This window comes from Calonectris borealis, chromosome 1, assembly GCF_964195595.1.
Source record: "Calonectris borealis chromosome 1, bCalBor7.hap1.2, whole genome shotgun sequence".
Lineage (NCBI taxonomy): Eukaryota > Metazoa > Chordata > Aves > Procellariiformes > Procellariidae > Calonectris > Calonectris borealis.
The window spans coordinates 102,788,059-102,803,990 of record NC_134312.1 but is presented as its reverse complement, the minus strand read 5'-3'; the positions used below and the strand labels follow the sequence as shown (position 1 = coordinate 102,803,990).

Below are 15,932 nucleotides of genomic sequence, written 5' to 3'. Positions count from 1 at the left end.
TGCCCATAAGTAAGCGCCAGAGACAGAGGTCAAGATTTTAATTTGAACAGAAATATGAATTCATACCATCAGCAAAGAGAGGCCAGTCCAATTTTTATTAGTGGATAAAATTACCAAGAGGCAGGGACTATAGGAAGTGGTGGACAGGGTCACAAAAGAGCCCCTTATAACCACAAAAAAACAGACCCTGAAGCTAGGCAGGGTATACTCACGTGGATGTAAGAAAAGCTCTGTTAGAGAGGCAGTAGAAGGCAAAGACAACAGGACTCGGAGGAAACCGTTCCAGAAAGAGACCAAAACTGGTTATCGCAAGGGCAATTGCCAAGTCAAGGAAGGTAATGCTGGAGCATGACCGAGACACAGAGCAGTGGGGGCTATTAAGAAAACCCTTGCAAAGTAAATCAAGAAGACAGACTAAACTGGCAGAGAGCTGGGAGGCAAGAGCTCCAGACAGAGCATCCCATGGGGCTTGCAGAGGACAGAGCAGCTGCTGAAGGAGGAGGGGATAAAGCAGCTTTGCATTGAGAGAGAGGCTACCAGTAGCAAAGCAAACGACAGAGACAAGGGAAAACGAGCTGGGACCCTTAAGGCAAGCAAAACGGTTAGAAAATCTACCTTTGTGAAAAGCATGGAGAAGGAGGTGAGCACAGGGCAAACCCTCAGGTAAAGACTGGCCCTTATTTGTATGCCAGTCCTCTTTGTAAAGTCACTAAGGTTTGAGGAGCAAATCTGAAGGTGGAGAAGGGGCTATCCAGCTGAGCGGGGAAGTATCATTAGCGGCATTCAGCAAAGCAGGAGTAAAAGCATTCGTAAGGAACAAGGCAGAGGAAAGGAGCCGAGCACTGAGACAGGGAGGTCAGCACGGCCAGGGAACTCATGCCAGCGGCGCGCCACTGCATGATAGCAGGAGCAGAGGCAGCAGATGGCGGGGCCGGGAGAAGGGAGAGAGGGCGGAAAAAGCGTCCGGGGGGGTGGGGGCAGATGCCACTGCGTCGGTGGTGTAAACAGCTATGGGACACAATTACTGACAAAAGAAGAGGTGGGGGGGGAAATCCTAGTCCAGGGTGCAAGAAGAAAGGTGGCACCAGGGATGGCAGGGGAGGGGGAAAGCAGAAAGACCCCCAAGGGGGAGAGTGGTGTTGGCTGAAAACCAAGACAAGCAAAAGCCTGGCTGGCAAGCCAGGTACCTCGTTATGGCATGGGTGATCTAGGCATAGGGAGGAGGACCCTGGACTAACCAACAGCACTTGCCGAACGAGAGGGGCCCCAGCCTTCAGCACCAAAAGAAGAACTACACACAAGAGATGCGATGGAGAAAGGGACATGACCTTAATGACCGCAAGTCTCACTTGATGTATGGAGTCTGAAAAAAGCTGCAAGTTGGATTTTTTTCAGGATTACAGCATCAGCTCAGCAACACCACACCTTGGGCACAAGTCCAAACGCCCTCCTGCCTCCCAGAGCAACACATCTCCACACCCACGTGACGAGACGGGGCAGCACGGCCCGAGAGATGCTCCAAAGGCAATACACATCAACTTCGGCAAGAGCAGACTTGCCCCTTCGTAGGGCTGCAGGTTTATCTGAAAGTCTGGAAGAAAGCACAGTCCCAGTTTCTAGATCCAGACTACGTGTCTAAGGGTGACTAAACAGCATTTGTCACTAAACAAAAAATCTTTCCCAATCAACTGAGAAAAGGGGCGGGGGGGGGGGTGAGGTAAACCCTTCCTCCGCCGATACACCACACTGAGCGTCCTCCTGCCTACACTCCCCGATGAGCAGACATGTGCAGAAGTTTTGATCTTCAGCTACTTAGCAGAGCCTAGTCCCCTCTGATCAGAGAGTTAGGAAAGGCTTACATAGCTACCAGGGAGGGAGGCTTTTTATTTATCTGATTTCAACATGCCCAAGTTATCAGACTCTAGAGGAATTCAATTAATGAGAATAAAACTCTTGTTTGATGCAAGTCTGGAAGGGTGGGGTTTTTTTCTGTAAATAGCTGCGCCCCAGAGATTTTACACTGATTAGAAGCCTTAACAGCGACTGACTGATACAAGTTGAACAGATACAGCAACCGCACCAAAACGCCACACACAGACCTGTCGGGGACTGACAGAGCTGGAGGAGACCAGCGCAAAGTCAGGGAGAAGGGAGGGAGGGAGGCCCATGAAGCTGGGAAGAACAAGCCCAAAGGAGCTGCTGATGCCATCCCCCTTCCTCAGTTTACTGCAGCAGACTGCAAGTGGTGAGGGTTGACACCGGTTGCATTTAAGCACCCACTAGCACAGCTTCGTGAGTACCTGCCCGCAGCAGCTAAGAAATACCACCTCCAGACATGGAGGCAAAATTAAATGCCCTGCACAAGCTCGCAAGGCAAAGCCTGGGCACCACTGGCACGCGGCTGCTCCTGGTAAATGTCCCAAAGCACACAAAAGCCACCCCCGCCGCCCAAAGCCATAGCCGTCCCAGGCTGGTGAGGTGCCCCCAGGCCCACCGCAGCCACCTGCTCCCCGCCAGGCCCTGGGGAACCCGGCACTCGCTCCTGCCGGGCTTCCTGCCACCACAGCATCCCCTGGGTCTCCCCGTGAGGAGGGAGGAGGACCCGAGGGGGCAGCAGGGGCGAGGGGACTGTGGCACACGTTGCCTCAGATTTCTGTCTCAGGCCAGGCCACGAGGGGGAAGGCACCAAGTTGTCTCCACCTGGGACAGAGCCGCCGATGAGGGGCGATGGCGGCTCCGACGCAGCTCCCGCCCCTTCTGGGGGGCTCCGGCCTCACTGGCTCTCTGCCGGGGCCGGGCCTGCTCGCCCACTGCCGGCCAGCGAAGCGGCATCTCCCGAGGCGGGACCGAGGGGCTCCGGCAAGCCCAGGGGATGACCCCAACACGTTAGTACGGCAATGGGTCATGCCTGGGCCCAGGTTAGCCACCGGCACTGGGAAAGAGGGGGAAAGAAGGAACTCTGACAGCAATATAGGCTTTGGAGAATTTTATTCGGGTAACCCCCTCCTAAGGTTGGTCGGCTGGCTTTAAAGGGAACATAAGGAGGAACATTACAAATCACTGAACTGATGGGAACCAAACACAGGGTGCAGAACTCTTCTCATACAAGTGGTTTTTTAAAATCCTGCCGTGAATATAAGCACGGCTCCCAACACCGGCTTCCAGGCGGAGCTGGAATCCTAGGAGATTTACCCAATGTTTATTCAATGCACATTTCACTAAAACCCACATGGTTATATCCAGCCAGGAGACCGAACAAACATCCGTAATTTCCTCTGACACCTCTTAGCTACACTGCTCTGACTAAAGCAACCAGAGGCGTCCAGTACCATTACACGCCAAAGAAAAAAGAAACTCCAGCTCCCTTACTAAACCCCTTCAACATAGCGAGTGAGCGAGAGGTAGGAATCGCAGGCTGAACCAGCCAGAATCCATCAGCTGGTTAGGACAGCACCAGTAATACCTCCCGGCTGTATACTTGGGAAAGACATGTAGGTGTTTCTATAGTCTACTTAAGCAGAAACCTCAGGAACTCTTCCTCCTCTTCCCTAAGGGAGATTCAAGACATTTGAGGTTTAACAGCTGCAACAAACAGTCTCCTCTTACAAGAGAAAATATTCAGGAACAAGATAACAAGAGACACAGTTACTGAAACAGGATGAAAACACGGAAAAAGCCTCTGGGGTCTAAGCACTGCCCTAATGACTGCAGACTGCTACTCAGAAAATCTGAATTCGAGTATACAGCTCTCATCACCACTTGCAGATCAAATAGGAATGACAAGATGCAAATCTTGCTGCCCGCAAGAGAGGTAATCTAAGCCACCATTTGTGAGCAACCTGCTAGCAATGACACAGCCCCTGCAAACACAAAGAAATAAAAATCAGCAAATGCTCTTGATCTCGCATTCATTCCCCAGCAGATTACTGCGCTGAACCCAAACATTACTACTTTTCTGTTTGGGGGAGTTGAGGGCACAGTCCTTATTACACTTGAAATGGCAAGGGAATACATTCTCTATTCAAATTTGATTGCAGACATGGGAGATGGGTTAAAAAAAAAGGGTTAGAAGGGAAATAATGCCAGCTATGCTCCTTTAAAATAGTTTTAAGAACAGTATTTTACATATTTCACAGCCAAGAAGTATAGCAATTCTACAAAGCCAACTCAAAATTAGCAGATACATTTTCCCTGTAAACTAGAAAAGAATGCGGATGCTAAACCCATTATATAGACAGTGAAGTGTCATCAGAGCAAAGAAGGTAAAAATAGCGAAATTATCTGTAAGATGACTAAGCAAATGGATTTTCAAAAATATGCTTTCAAATACGACACCCTTTTCTTAGAGCTGCATACATCCGTTTAGCTTTGTTAATTTCTCAATTCTTTCTTTTGATAATTTATTTTTGGCCTCCTGCTAGCATACTTCCCCAGAAGCCTCGCTTCACCCTACCCACACTCAAGACTCGCATCCACGTACGGAGAACGATTTAGAAACGGATGGTGATCACTCCAGTAACTGCAGAGAACCTCTACCGCAGCACTTTCAGGATCACGTACATGCATTTCTTTTACATCCGTCCATCCACTGGAAAACTGGATTCCTGCTGTCTCCCACCCTCGTTTCTACCCCTTCCCCACCCCCCCCACCTATCTTGGGGGTCTGCATGGCTCCACTGGCATCTTCCAGGACTGATGAACCCTCCCTTCTCACACGACCCTTGCTTCCATCATTTTTGCAGGCAAGAAACAGCCCACCTCTTTTCCAGGCCACCGCCAGTGCCCAGAGGATGAGGCTAGATGTTGCCACCTCAGGAACAGCAGTGGTTAGAAGAAATGGGAGCAGCAGAACCGGGCACTGCTCCTTCAGCTGGGGTGGGAGCCACATCCCCAGCACCTCTCTCTCCCGCATGTGCTGCCAGCAGCCAGGCCTAGAGGCTGCTGGCCTCAGCTACGGCCACGCTCCTCTGTGCATCTCTCTCTCTTCCACCAACACCCAGCTGTCTCTGTAAAGAAAATTACCCTTTCCTCAGATTACATCTCTTTAGGGACTTAGTTGGCCTCCATGCAGTTGCAATCACTGGTAATCTACATTTCTGAGGTAACAGCGGCAGTTGGTGCTTGGCCAAGCCTCTCAAGTCATTCCTCTGCCATGCCAAAGCCCTGCGTATGGCTCCCCTCTGGCTCCTTCTCACGGAGGGATGGGTACCTGCCGGCACCCCAAAGAGCCAGCTCCTGCTGCCTGCCCCGACCCCTGCTGGGAACCCCGCCCTCCTCCTCTGGGGGCCGAGCACACAGCCCTGGGCTGCCCTTCCCAGCAAGCGGGTTTCCAAGGCTCAAACCCATTACATCGAGATCATTAGGATGCTTTTAGTAACATATCCCAGTGGATCTGCTAGAGCAGCTATTAGGTATTTGACACACAGTAAATCTTCCCTCACGCTCACTCCTCTCATCCCTACATCCTCCCCCAAAACCAGCCAGCCAAAAGACAGGGACAGACTGAACTACACAGCTTTGCGATCCAGATGAGAGCTAGAAGTAGGGTGGCACCAGCCCAGCATGGGCAGGCCTCTGAGAAGAGGCGACAGACCTCTCAGAGACCAACCCTCGCCCACCCTATACCACCCCACACAGCTCAGGGTGGTCTCAGATGGCTTCCCCGGCTCCGCCAGGAGGAAACCAACCTCCTTCCCACCACACATTTGTTGCCACCTTCCGCCCTGCAAAGGCTGAAAAAAAAGGCCAGCCCGAGCACCAGGGCCAGGCACAAATCCGAATAACTGCTGCAGTAAGCGCTGCCCTTCCTTTGCATGGTGGTCGCAAGGCAGCGAGGGTCCCCTGCCAAGCTCCCTGGGAGCACCCAAGCCAAAGCAAACCAACAGCAGACCTGTGTGCATAGCAACTGGTAGCCTTCATCCTTTACTTTTGCAAAGTTATTCCATTTAAAAGATAAATGGGATGATCTCCGATGACTTGCCCCACAAAGGCAGAGAAAGCTGCAGTGAAAGCAAGTTTTTAGCCTCACCTCTCCCACCTTCAGCAGCAGCAGGAGGTGTACTTCCAAGCACATCATGGGAGAGCTCTCACTATGGAGGGGAAAGGCCTTAACCTGCGGCTGCAAAGGGACCCTGGCAGGCATAAGTGGAAAATTCAAGAGGAGTGGATGGGGTGTACGAGCAGCAGAAACGAGCAAAGAACAAAACAAAACTAGGCATCTCAGGCAAGACTTAAACACATGCAAGAAAGCAGACGGGGTCCCTCTATACTCTAATGACGACGGCAGTACATGAGAGGCCACCTCTGAACACACCTCTCCTTACATCTAGGCAAGGGGAAGGAGGTGGGAGAAAGAGCGATGTGAGATGAGAAAAAGGAAGGTGTTTTGATATCTACATACGAAGACGAGCAGGTAGATTTACACCCACCTTGCAGCCCTTCAGACTCTGGACAACCTCTGCCCCTCTGCAGTACAGCCATCCGAGGCTGAACTCTGATCCCTGCTTGCAGGCAGGGCACCTGAAGCTGATCTTGTTCAAGTCTGCCTTATTTACAACAGAAAGGAGCAAGTGCTTGGCGACTTACAGCATTTGGCAGCTACGCATTCTGGATTAGATTTAATTGCCGACTAGCTCATGGCATGGGACTGATTAGACGTAACAGCTCCTTACATGCCAGTGACCCATAGATTAACTGTGCTGCTGTAACACTGGTGGCTGGGATGAATCACAGCAGCTCCAAGTTACAGTCGCATGGGCTATGCCTCACGAGCATAACGGGGTGGCAAGGAGAGGCTGGTCCCATTCACGTAGGATAAGCGAAAGAGCTTGTGCAGGTAAGTAACATCATAGAACTCAAAGTAAAAATCAATTTTCTTCTCTTCCTAACACCAAGAGTGAAATCAATCAGGGCATAACAATCTCTTCCACACTATGCTCCCAACACGTATAGGAAAAAAGCAGCCTGCTTGCTTAATGACAGCAAGCAAATCCTCAGCCCTAACGCTGCACTCTTCCTCAAAAAAAAACCCCATGATACCTTTAAAGCCACTCTCTGTACTTCAAGGAGCCGAGAGCAGAGACAGAGTGACTTGCCTACAATTTTATCACAAGTCAGAAGAAAGCACGGGAATTTGCATGCTGTGACTCCTGCTGTAGGCACTGGATAACACTGCAGGCATAAAGGTCAAACCCTTCAGCAGGAGCTCTTAAGATATTGTCTGCAGGCCACAAGCAGTCAGCAGAAAGCTGGGAGATGGCACGATGCCAGCCCAGTTTCTCTTGGTATCCATGCCCTTCATTGCAAAGCGCCTTAGCACCTGGCAGGGCGGTTAAGCAATCATCCCCTGCAAGACGGAGCAAACATCCCTCCTCCGTAACGGGATCAGACAGCAAAGTAGGAAGACAGAGTACGGGAACCTCCAGGAGAGGAAAGCAAAGCTTGACAGCATATTCAGGAGGTGGAGGAAGCTGAGGACCAAGGATTGTATGAAAAGGGAGGAAGCAGAAAGCACTGAGCCAGGGAGATGAAATGATATGGTGAGAGGGGGCAGAGTACTTTGAAAGCACACCGTAGATAAATGCATTCAGATAATTGCTTAGGAGGGAATAAATATTAGTAAGTACTATAATTACCTTGAACACTTTACAAAGCTGTAAGAAGAAACATGACTAGAAGAAGGGCTGGCACACATGCTCGTTGGGAGCTCCTATTTCAAGCTAGCAAGAAGGAACCAACAAGGCCTGACACCCAGGTTGGTAATTTCAGCCTGGCAGCCAGCCACAGCCCTTTGGCTAGATCCTAGGTACTGGGTAACTTGAGTTAATAAGTGCCAGATTCCAGCAGTATGGTTTTCCAGAGTAAAGGGCTTCTGGATGACTTCTGGCAACAAGCACCTGCCTTCTCCTGTGGCTCTTACTCAAGATCCAGCTCCACTTTCAGGGAGATCCAGAGGAACCTGGGCAGATTCCTGTGTCCCTGGTGATGGTGCTGAACGGAGACAGAAAGATTAATCCAAGGAGTCAAAATCTCAATTTATCTAAGCAGCCAAATCTTGATATCCATGCTCTAATGAGAGATCAGAGCTCTTTCCCTGAGAGGCAAACAGAAACCTTTTTGCTTTTTTGGGGCTCAGTATCTCATCTTCAAGCCTCCCTTTCTCTAAAGGCCTCAGAAACCATCCATTTCACACATCAGCCTGGGTCAGGGCCGAGCTCCTCTCAAACACAGGACAGACATTCAGCGCTACAGAGTCCACAGAAGAACACAGCTACCTCACCCCGTGCTCCCAGCTCCCTTTAACAAGCTTAACAACTTCCACACAAAGCCCAAAAGCCATAAAAGTGACAGCGTGCCTCAGGCAGAGAGATCAGGGAAGGGGAAAATAAGCGGGGCGTGGGGGGGAAACACGAAGAAAGCAAACAAAAAAAAAAATCCCCAAAAACCCAGATGCATCACCCATTCCCTGCTATTCCCCTGTAATCACAATGACTTCAGAGGGGAACGCATCTGCTGGGAAGCGAAGCTATTCGTTTTTGTGTGCAAAGTAGGGAACACAGGGCAAACAACACCGATTCCAGACTCATGCCCCTAGTTAAAACAAAACAAAACTTAGCAGCGCCACAACAGCTGTACATCAAAACCACCTCCAGCCATGTCATCCCTCTGATGAGCTGTTTTGCAAGGACCAGAAAAACAAAACCCAGAACACCAAACCAAAAAACTGGCACTAGAGCAATGCTCGACAGTGCTAACAGCCATGCAGTTGCTTTGTGGTGTATGCTCTGGATTCGGATGTATTCTACTATCCCGATGGGGCCAACTTTGTTGCCAGAAACTGCACAGGAGTCTCCTTATTTCTGCACTTCAGCAGCAGCCTCAGCCTTTCCTGACTGGCAAAGTCTCAGGGCTGCCAAGATCAGGCACTAGATGATTTTTCAAGTCCCAAAAGGAATCAATAGATTGGTAGGAAAGGAGAAGTCAGCCAAGAGCGGTGGTAAGTACGCTGTTCACAAACAAGAGGACAAATACGGACGGATCCTCACTATCTCCATTTCTTTCGTACTCGGCAGTCTTTGATGCTGTAAAAGCTATGGGTGTGGTGGAAGGCCCAGCATTTGGTAAGATCCATCTTCCAGAGCCTGTTCTTATCCCTCTTTCTTATGAGTTGCGTTTTTCACCTTCCTTCTCCTCCTAGTGCTTTCCCTTGGCTCATCTTTTCCTCACTCCTCCACTTAACAGTGGGCCACCTCTTCCTTCCCTGTGGACCATTGCCCAACAAGAAAGGGAAATGGACCTGGAAACACCAGCAGCGGAGTAAAACCAGAAAGAAGGAGCCATAGGAGGGTACAGACAGTGGCTTCAGCCAGAAACTGCAGATTAAACACTAAGCAGGGCAGAGCAGGCAGCCTCTGTCAGGAGCCGGTAACAGTTAAGAGAGCGGCTGTGCTCAAACACTGGACTCACCTCACCCATTCAGCAGGGCTGAGCAACTGGTTGCACGCCCCGGACCCACGGTACTGAGGCCCTGGTGCATGAACAGCAAACGGGGGTAACCCAGACAAATGAATCCAGCGTGCCCTCCAGCCACTTGCCTCCCCAGCACCCCTCTTGCCTTGAGCCCCCATAAACATCTGCAGGACCATGTGAAAAACAGATCTACTTTGAAGACAGACCAGCTTCCCAGTCCTTGGTTTTGCCAAGTTGCTTTTCAATGCAAGCAAGTCCCTCGAACCAGTTCCACACGTGAGCACCCTGGCCTGTACCCTCCCCTCCCCACGCTGGGCAGGAAGCAGCCTGGAACAACAACTTTCAGGAGCAGCGCTGCTTTTTAGCATTTGTGCAAGTACTGTGCAGCAATAGTACACGTTCTGAGTGTCAAAGCCTTTCCCTTCTTGAGAAAAGCTTCCTATCACTCAGCTGAGATGGTTTGGTTTTGTGCTCACATTCCATTACTTACCGAAATGTGACTTTAGCAGCAGTTAGAAAGGCAAGATTTCCTCTTGTCTCATTGCCATTTGCTAATTAAACCGCCTAACGACAAAAAGCTTACTAACGTACATCATTGGAAACATGTTCTTAGTACGCTGATGGAGACAGGGTGAGCAACAGGTTAGAACTGGAAATGACATATATGCACACAGACATCCTAGATCCACCGAAGGCAGCTGCAGACCCAATTTCTTTGCCTTGCAATTTGATCAAACCCCACTTTGTTGAGAAAGGCTCCGTTTTAGCCTCTCCATAGCTGATAAGAAACAGATGCTAAACGTCTCCTAACATTCAACCAGAGAACTATTCCTTAAGAGGATTTTATATGACTAGGAAAGAGATGCCAATATAAAAATGGAGTCAAAACCAATTTAGCAGGTTATCATTAAGCAGTATTTAGCAACTTAAAAGCCAGAGGCAAATCACAATACTGCAGTTTTCCAGACACTGGCTGGAGGGCCTAAACGCCCTTGATACCAGCAGACAAGTCAAATCACGAGCAGAAGAACCCTAGCAACAAGAAGAAAACCCAATTGTGCTTGAAAAGCTTCCCCCTTCCTTTCAGGCAATTTTCCTGGTACTGTAAGTTTCTGGGCAGGGTCTGCAGACTATTAACTACCAGACAGCGAGGAGCACTCTTTCAGGTTATAGTGCTCTGATTCTTCTGAATTAAAGCAACTAAAACACCTCTGGCTTCACACTAGACTGTATAACCTTTAGGACAATGGCTGAATCCATGACTGATTTTGTAGGGGTAAGAAAGAAGCCAAGATACACCAAAAGGAAGAACTTTAAAATAAAATAGTAATTAAAAAAAAGCAGTTTCCTGGTCAAAAAAAAATCCAGTAAGCCTCCCAACACAGAAGCGATGCTCTCCTTCCCAGCTCCCTATGACCCTCTCCCACCCCCCTCCCCGTGGGTCTGCAAGGCTGTTTATTCTGCCTTTCACTTTATATAATGGGTCTGGTAAAAGTGTTCCAAGTACACATTCGATTTACAATAAAAACCGCTTTAATAAAGACAGCTAACTTGACGGAAGGTCAACTAAAAGACGACAATTCGCATAAACCAAAACCTCCTGTGTAAATAAACAGGATTTGCAGGAGCCTCAGGATGTCAGGCAGTCTGGCCAAGACTGCAGGGAGGGAGTCTCCCCGTGAAGAATTACATTTGGGGACGTGCAAGAGCGGAGCCTGCCAGCCCGGCACCGACAGCCTCCCACCACACTCGGGCAACCCAGAGAGCCGGCTGAACCGCATGCAGAAATGAGGCAACAGCCAGGGCCATCTGCAGAGCCCCTGTCCAACACGTTCCCCAAAAGAAGCTGAGCCACAGCCCACCCCAGCACACACGGAATCAGTCCGGGTCCGGCACCACACACCACGGTGATCTAGAGGCAGCAGACACAGGGGTGACAGTGGCACAATCGGCTTGCAAAACAAAGCTCGCGGCGGAGCACTTGGGGCAGACGCAGATGGAGAAAGCACGATCTTGGCCACCGTTGCTAACAATGCATCGAGGAGCAGATGAGGCGCCAGCAACATTCCTGGGCCACTAGCTTCGGTAAACAAAAACAACCCTAAACCCCGTGTGTGCAAACACCCACTATGCCATTTTCACCGTCTGTTCCCCTCCAGCCAAGCAGCCTTCAGCTCTAGCACATCTAGGCTTGTGTTTCAGTCACAGCCCCCTCCAACCCCTCCGCCTGGGCAGGCAGCAGAAGAGCAGGAGGGTGCAATAGCAGAGCACTCGAGCGGCAGTCAACTGCACGCTGCTGCTCCCCAGCCAGCACCCCTTCCCCTCCGGGACACAGGCCTTCAAGATCATCCCTTCTTCCTCCAAGAGTCACCTCTGCATCATTACTTCACTCCAACATGCCATTTACAAGTGAGCTGCAGTTTCAAGACCTTACGCAGGCTCTACTCCCCTCTAGGAATCGCAAATAAATCACCAATTACTATGCATGAATAGAGAGAGGAAGAGGGTAATGAGTCTATGTACATATATACATATGCAATGTTTGAACACAAAGAACTGTAAATTGCATTCACAGGTGGTATTCTGGAGACTGCAGGAGACTCAAAAGCAGAACTATTCATAAACCAGTCACCGACATGAATGAATTCAGAATTCCCCAGAAGCCTATTGTGTTTCCTATATATTACACTATAAATATGAGGAGTATCAGACTTTGCATCCCTGCAAAAAAGAAGGTAAATCTTGCAACTACACATAGGATTAGCACTGGCTGGCACAAGTATTAATGGTCTTATCGCTGCATGAGGATTATTTACAGCACTTGCTCTATTTTCCCATTTTGTACTTGCTGTGATGAAGTGCCACTTGTGTAAAGAACCCTGTAACAAACACTGCAGCAAGAGGGGAAAAACCGGCAGAGATCTACAAATGTTACACCCACGTGCCAGATGTGGGTTTTCAAACCCTGGTTTTGCAGTTACTTGGATTCTGGTAGCTAGTTAATCCTTGAGATATTACATTATCATTCACCGGCTCCTTCCAAAACCACAATTCCTCCTTCAGCAATTCTAACGAGTTTGTGAAAGGATAAGGAAAAATTGAGTTCCATTTCTTTTTCTGCATACTCAACCCATAGTACCTTATCCATATATTCTAGAATTAAAATTACTTGTTTGGAAAGCAACAGTCTTTTTCTAGCCAGTCAGAGATTTATGTTACGAAACAAGGCTTTTTACTCCTGCCTCTTCCCCACTAAGTCAAATGACATCTCAGTTTTACAAACAGCAACCTAAAGCACTTTCGTGCAACTCGAGGCTTTGAGGCACAGTCACACATCGCCAGTTTTGTTAAAACCAGCAGCTGGGCAAATGCAGATCAACTGCCTACAGAAATCCAGGTGAAAAACACCAAAAGAAAACTAACTCCAAGCACACACGTTGTACGCTTCCTACCATTAAAAACAGCCTCACATTTAATGCAAGGAGGCCAGCACAATGTTTTTACAGACTAGATACGTCCATGGGATTTGGGGACGACTGAAAAGCAACCGATTCTCCGGGCGATGGAAGACACCTCGCAGTTCATCCCCCGGGGAGGGCAAAGGCACATTGGAGCCAGTTTTAGGTCAAACCCAGAAAGCCAGTTCCTGCAAGCAGGGAGTCGGGGCAGCCTTGGCAGCCGGCCAGGCACCGGGTTAGCACCGACGCGGGGTGTACAGCGCAGGCCTGGCGGGTCCCACTTCTGTACCGCCGCAGGAGGCCTCCGGCAAGACGATGCCCTCTGCTGCTACGCTAACGCATCAGCCGGGCATGCTTCGGAGCAGCGCGCAGGCAACCGACCGCTCGCTCGCTCCATATTAGGAAGACTTAATCCAGAATGGTGTTATTGTTCTTCAGCCGGAGAGACTGAGCGTGCGAAGCCAAGGCAGCAAGTGACTGCCACTCGTCTACACCCATCTTGCGGGCTACGACAGACTGCCTGTACTTGTGGAGCAAAGTCACCCTGGATAAACTTAGCTTTAAGACAGCTTTTTGCAGGGAACCCAAGGAAGAAAGCTACTGGTTAAGGGAAGTTTGAACCCTCTCCAAAACCATTGCAGAGAGTCATCGCTCTTTCTGTTTCCTAAAGACAGACAGAGAGCATGAAAATCCACACGCACACGCAAATTAGAGACATGGAAGCACGACTGCAATTCAAGTAAAGGTGTTGTTTCCAAATTGGCAGAGCAGGTATGTGACAATTCTCAAGACAGTAAAATTGCCAGCCTTGCTGCTTCTTCCCTCAATAGCATTATTGCCGGCAGAAAAATCTTACCAATGAAAAGGCAAATCAAAACAAACTGAGGTTGCTCTGTACACACACAGGCAGAAAGCAGCGTGAGGGTGCTGTACTGTATTTTCCACAAATGTTCCTATCAACCCGTCAGCACTAAGCCAGGCACATGGGCTGCCACAAAAAAAATGTAAGAGGCGTTTTAATTGTCTTTTATTCCGCTTTTCCCAAATTTGTAGGAAGGGATCTTGCATTGCTACAGCATCTCTCACCCAGCAGTGAGGTCCCAAAGGACTTTACAGAGCTGTGTACAGCCACCCCCTGGGCAGGCACTTGTGGGATGGGACAAAAACACACGTTTAACGGTTCACAGGGTACAAAACGCAGGCAGGAAGAGAACAAGGGACTACAGGAGGAGTTTGGAGAGACAGCACAAAGCAATCAAATTGCATTTTACGACAGCAGGGACTGCCTTCCCTCTACGTCTCAACGTACTCTGGGAGAGCCAAGAAGAGGACTTTGTTTCTGCAGCCTGCCTTACCCCAGGCTTTTTCTCTGCCTTCACTGTGCAAGCTCAACACCGACCCGTAACTCCCCACCCTTACGATTCCCCTCCGAGACGCCCCCCGACCCCAGCGCCGAGCAGTCCCTGACCGGCCGCTCGCCTTCCCAAGTTGATGCCGGAGCCCGGCGCGGAGGCGGTGCCTGCCCTGCCCTGCCCTGCCCGTCCCCTCCGCTCCGCTCCTACCGGTCCCACGCCCCGGCAGCCCGCTCCGCCCGGACCCCGCGGCTCGGCGAGGATGGTCACCAGGGTATTGCAGGTGGAGATGAAGCCCTGATTTATTTATTTATTTTTATACATATATATATATATTTATTTTTCCCCCTCCTCCCTCCGACCGCAGGAACAGCGCCGGCAGTGACAACTCCCGGGGGAAGGCGCTGGGTATTTTCGGCAGGGGTGACCCTCCCGGAAGCCCTGCGAGGGAAGACGCCCGCCGGGGGTCCCGTCCCATCCCGCCCCGCCCGGGGGACCCCCGTCCCGTCCCGTCCCACCCCCGCGGGCGACCGGCACTTACCGAGGAGGAGCAGGGAGGCCAGCTGCGGCCGCAGGGTCCGCATGGCTGCCGGGGCGCGGGGCGGCGGCCGCGCTTACCTCCCGCCGCGGGGCGCCGCGGGGCACCGGCTCCCGGGGCAGGCGTCGCGCCGGGCCCGGCGGCACAAAGAGAAGGCGGCGGGGCCGGCACGGGGAGGCGCCAAGGCAGGCGGGGGCATCGCCCCCGCAGCGGGGCGGCCGCCGCGCCTCCCCTCCCCGCCGCTCCGCTCCGCTCCTCGGCGCCGACGGCTCCTGGGGGAGACGCAGGAGGCGAAGGAGAAATCGCCTCGTCCACGGTGCGGGGAGAAAAAATACGGGGAAGGGGGGGCGCGAAGCGACAACAAAGAGACCCCACCCCGAAAAGTTATAAAAATAAGCGGGGCGCCGCGCCCCCCGGCTTGCCCCGGCCCGGCCCGCCGCCCTCACCTGCCCGCCCGCCCGCTCGGCGCTGCCGCCGCCGCCGCGGGGTGCCCGGCGCTTCCTCCGCGCCGCCAAACTCCTCCCCCGGCCCGCCCCGCCGCCGCCGCCCGCTCCCCCCGGCGGCGGGCGAGGGAGGCGGGCAGCCCCGGCCGGCGGGCAGGGCACGCTGCGCGGCCGCGGAGCCGGGCAGGGGCCGGGGATGCCCCCGGCGTGTGGGCGCTGCTGGGACGGGGGTCGGGGAGGGCGCCGCGGAGCGTGGGTTTTGGAAGGTTGTGGCGTGGGGCTGCGAGGCCGGGGGTGAAGCCGGGGTCGTAAAAGAGCGCAGGGATAAACCGAGTTCCTTTGTTTTAAGGGAAAGAGAGAGTCCTCGGGCGCTCCTCGGAAAGCCGGCTTCTGGGGAAATGGCATAAATTCTCCCTTTTGTTCGCATGCAAACGAAAAATAACAGCCAGGCTTTCCAAGTTTCGACCAACTCGTGTCCGTCCCGCTGCGATGCGCTGTTACCGAGACCCAAACCCAGGGCTGCTATTAATGCCAGGTTGCCAGATGTGAGGCCTCCCCACGGGCAGGCACTGCTGCATTTGGGATGCTGCCCAGGCAATCAACACTACAATGTGTTAACGCCAGAAATGCATCAAAAGTACATCCAGGAAATGCTGAAATCCACAAATATGGC

At 51.6% G+C, this 15,932-nt stretch overlaps 1 protein-coding gene across 1 annotated transcript in view; it reads right to left on the bottom strand.

Annotated features, from left to right (window-relative positions):
* The window catches only part of IGSF3 (immunoglobulin superfamily member 3), a 101,540-nt gene extending 86,603 nt beyond the window's left edge, over positions 1–14,937 (bottom strand). Inside the window, exon 1 of the mRNA XM_075170006.1 lies at positions 14,820–14,937. Coding sequence (XP_075026107.1) covers positions 14,820–14,862 — 43 coding nt within the window. The 5' untranslated portion in view covers positions 14,863–14,937. The remainder of the gene's footprint in view (positions 1–14,819) is intronic.
* Between the last annotated feature and the right edge of the window lie 995 nt (positions 14,938–15,932).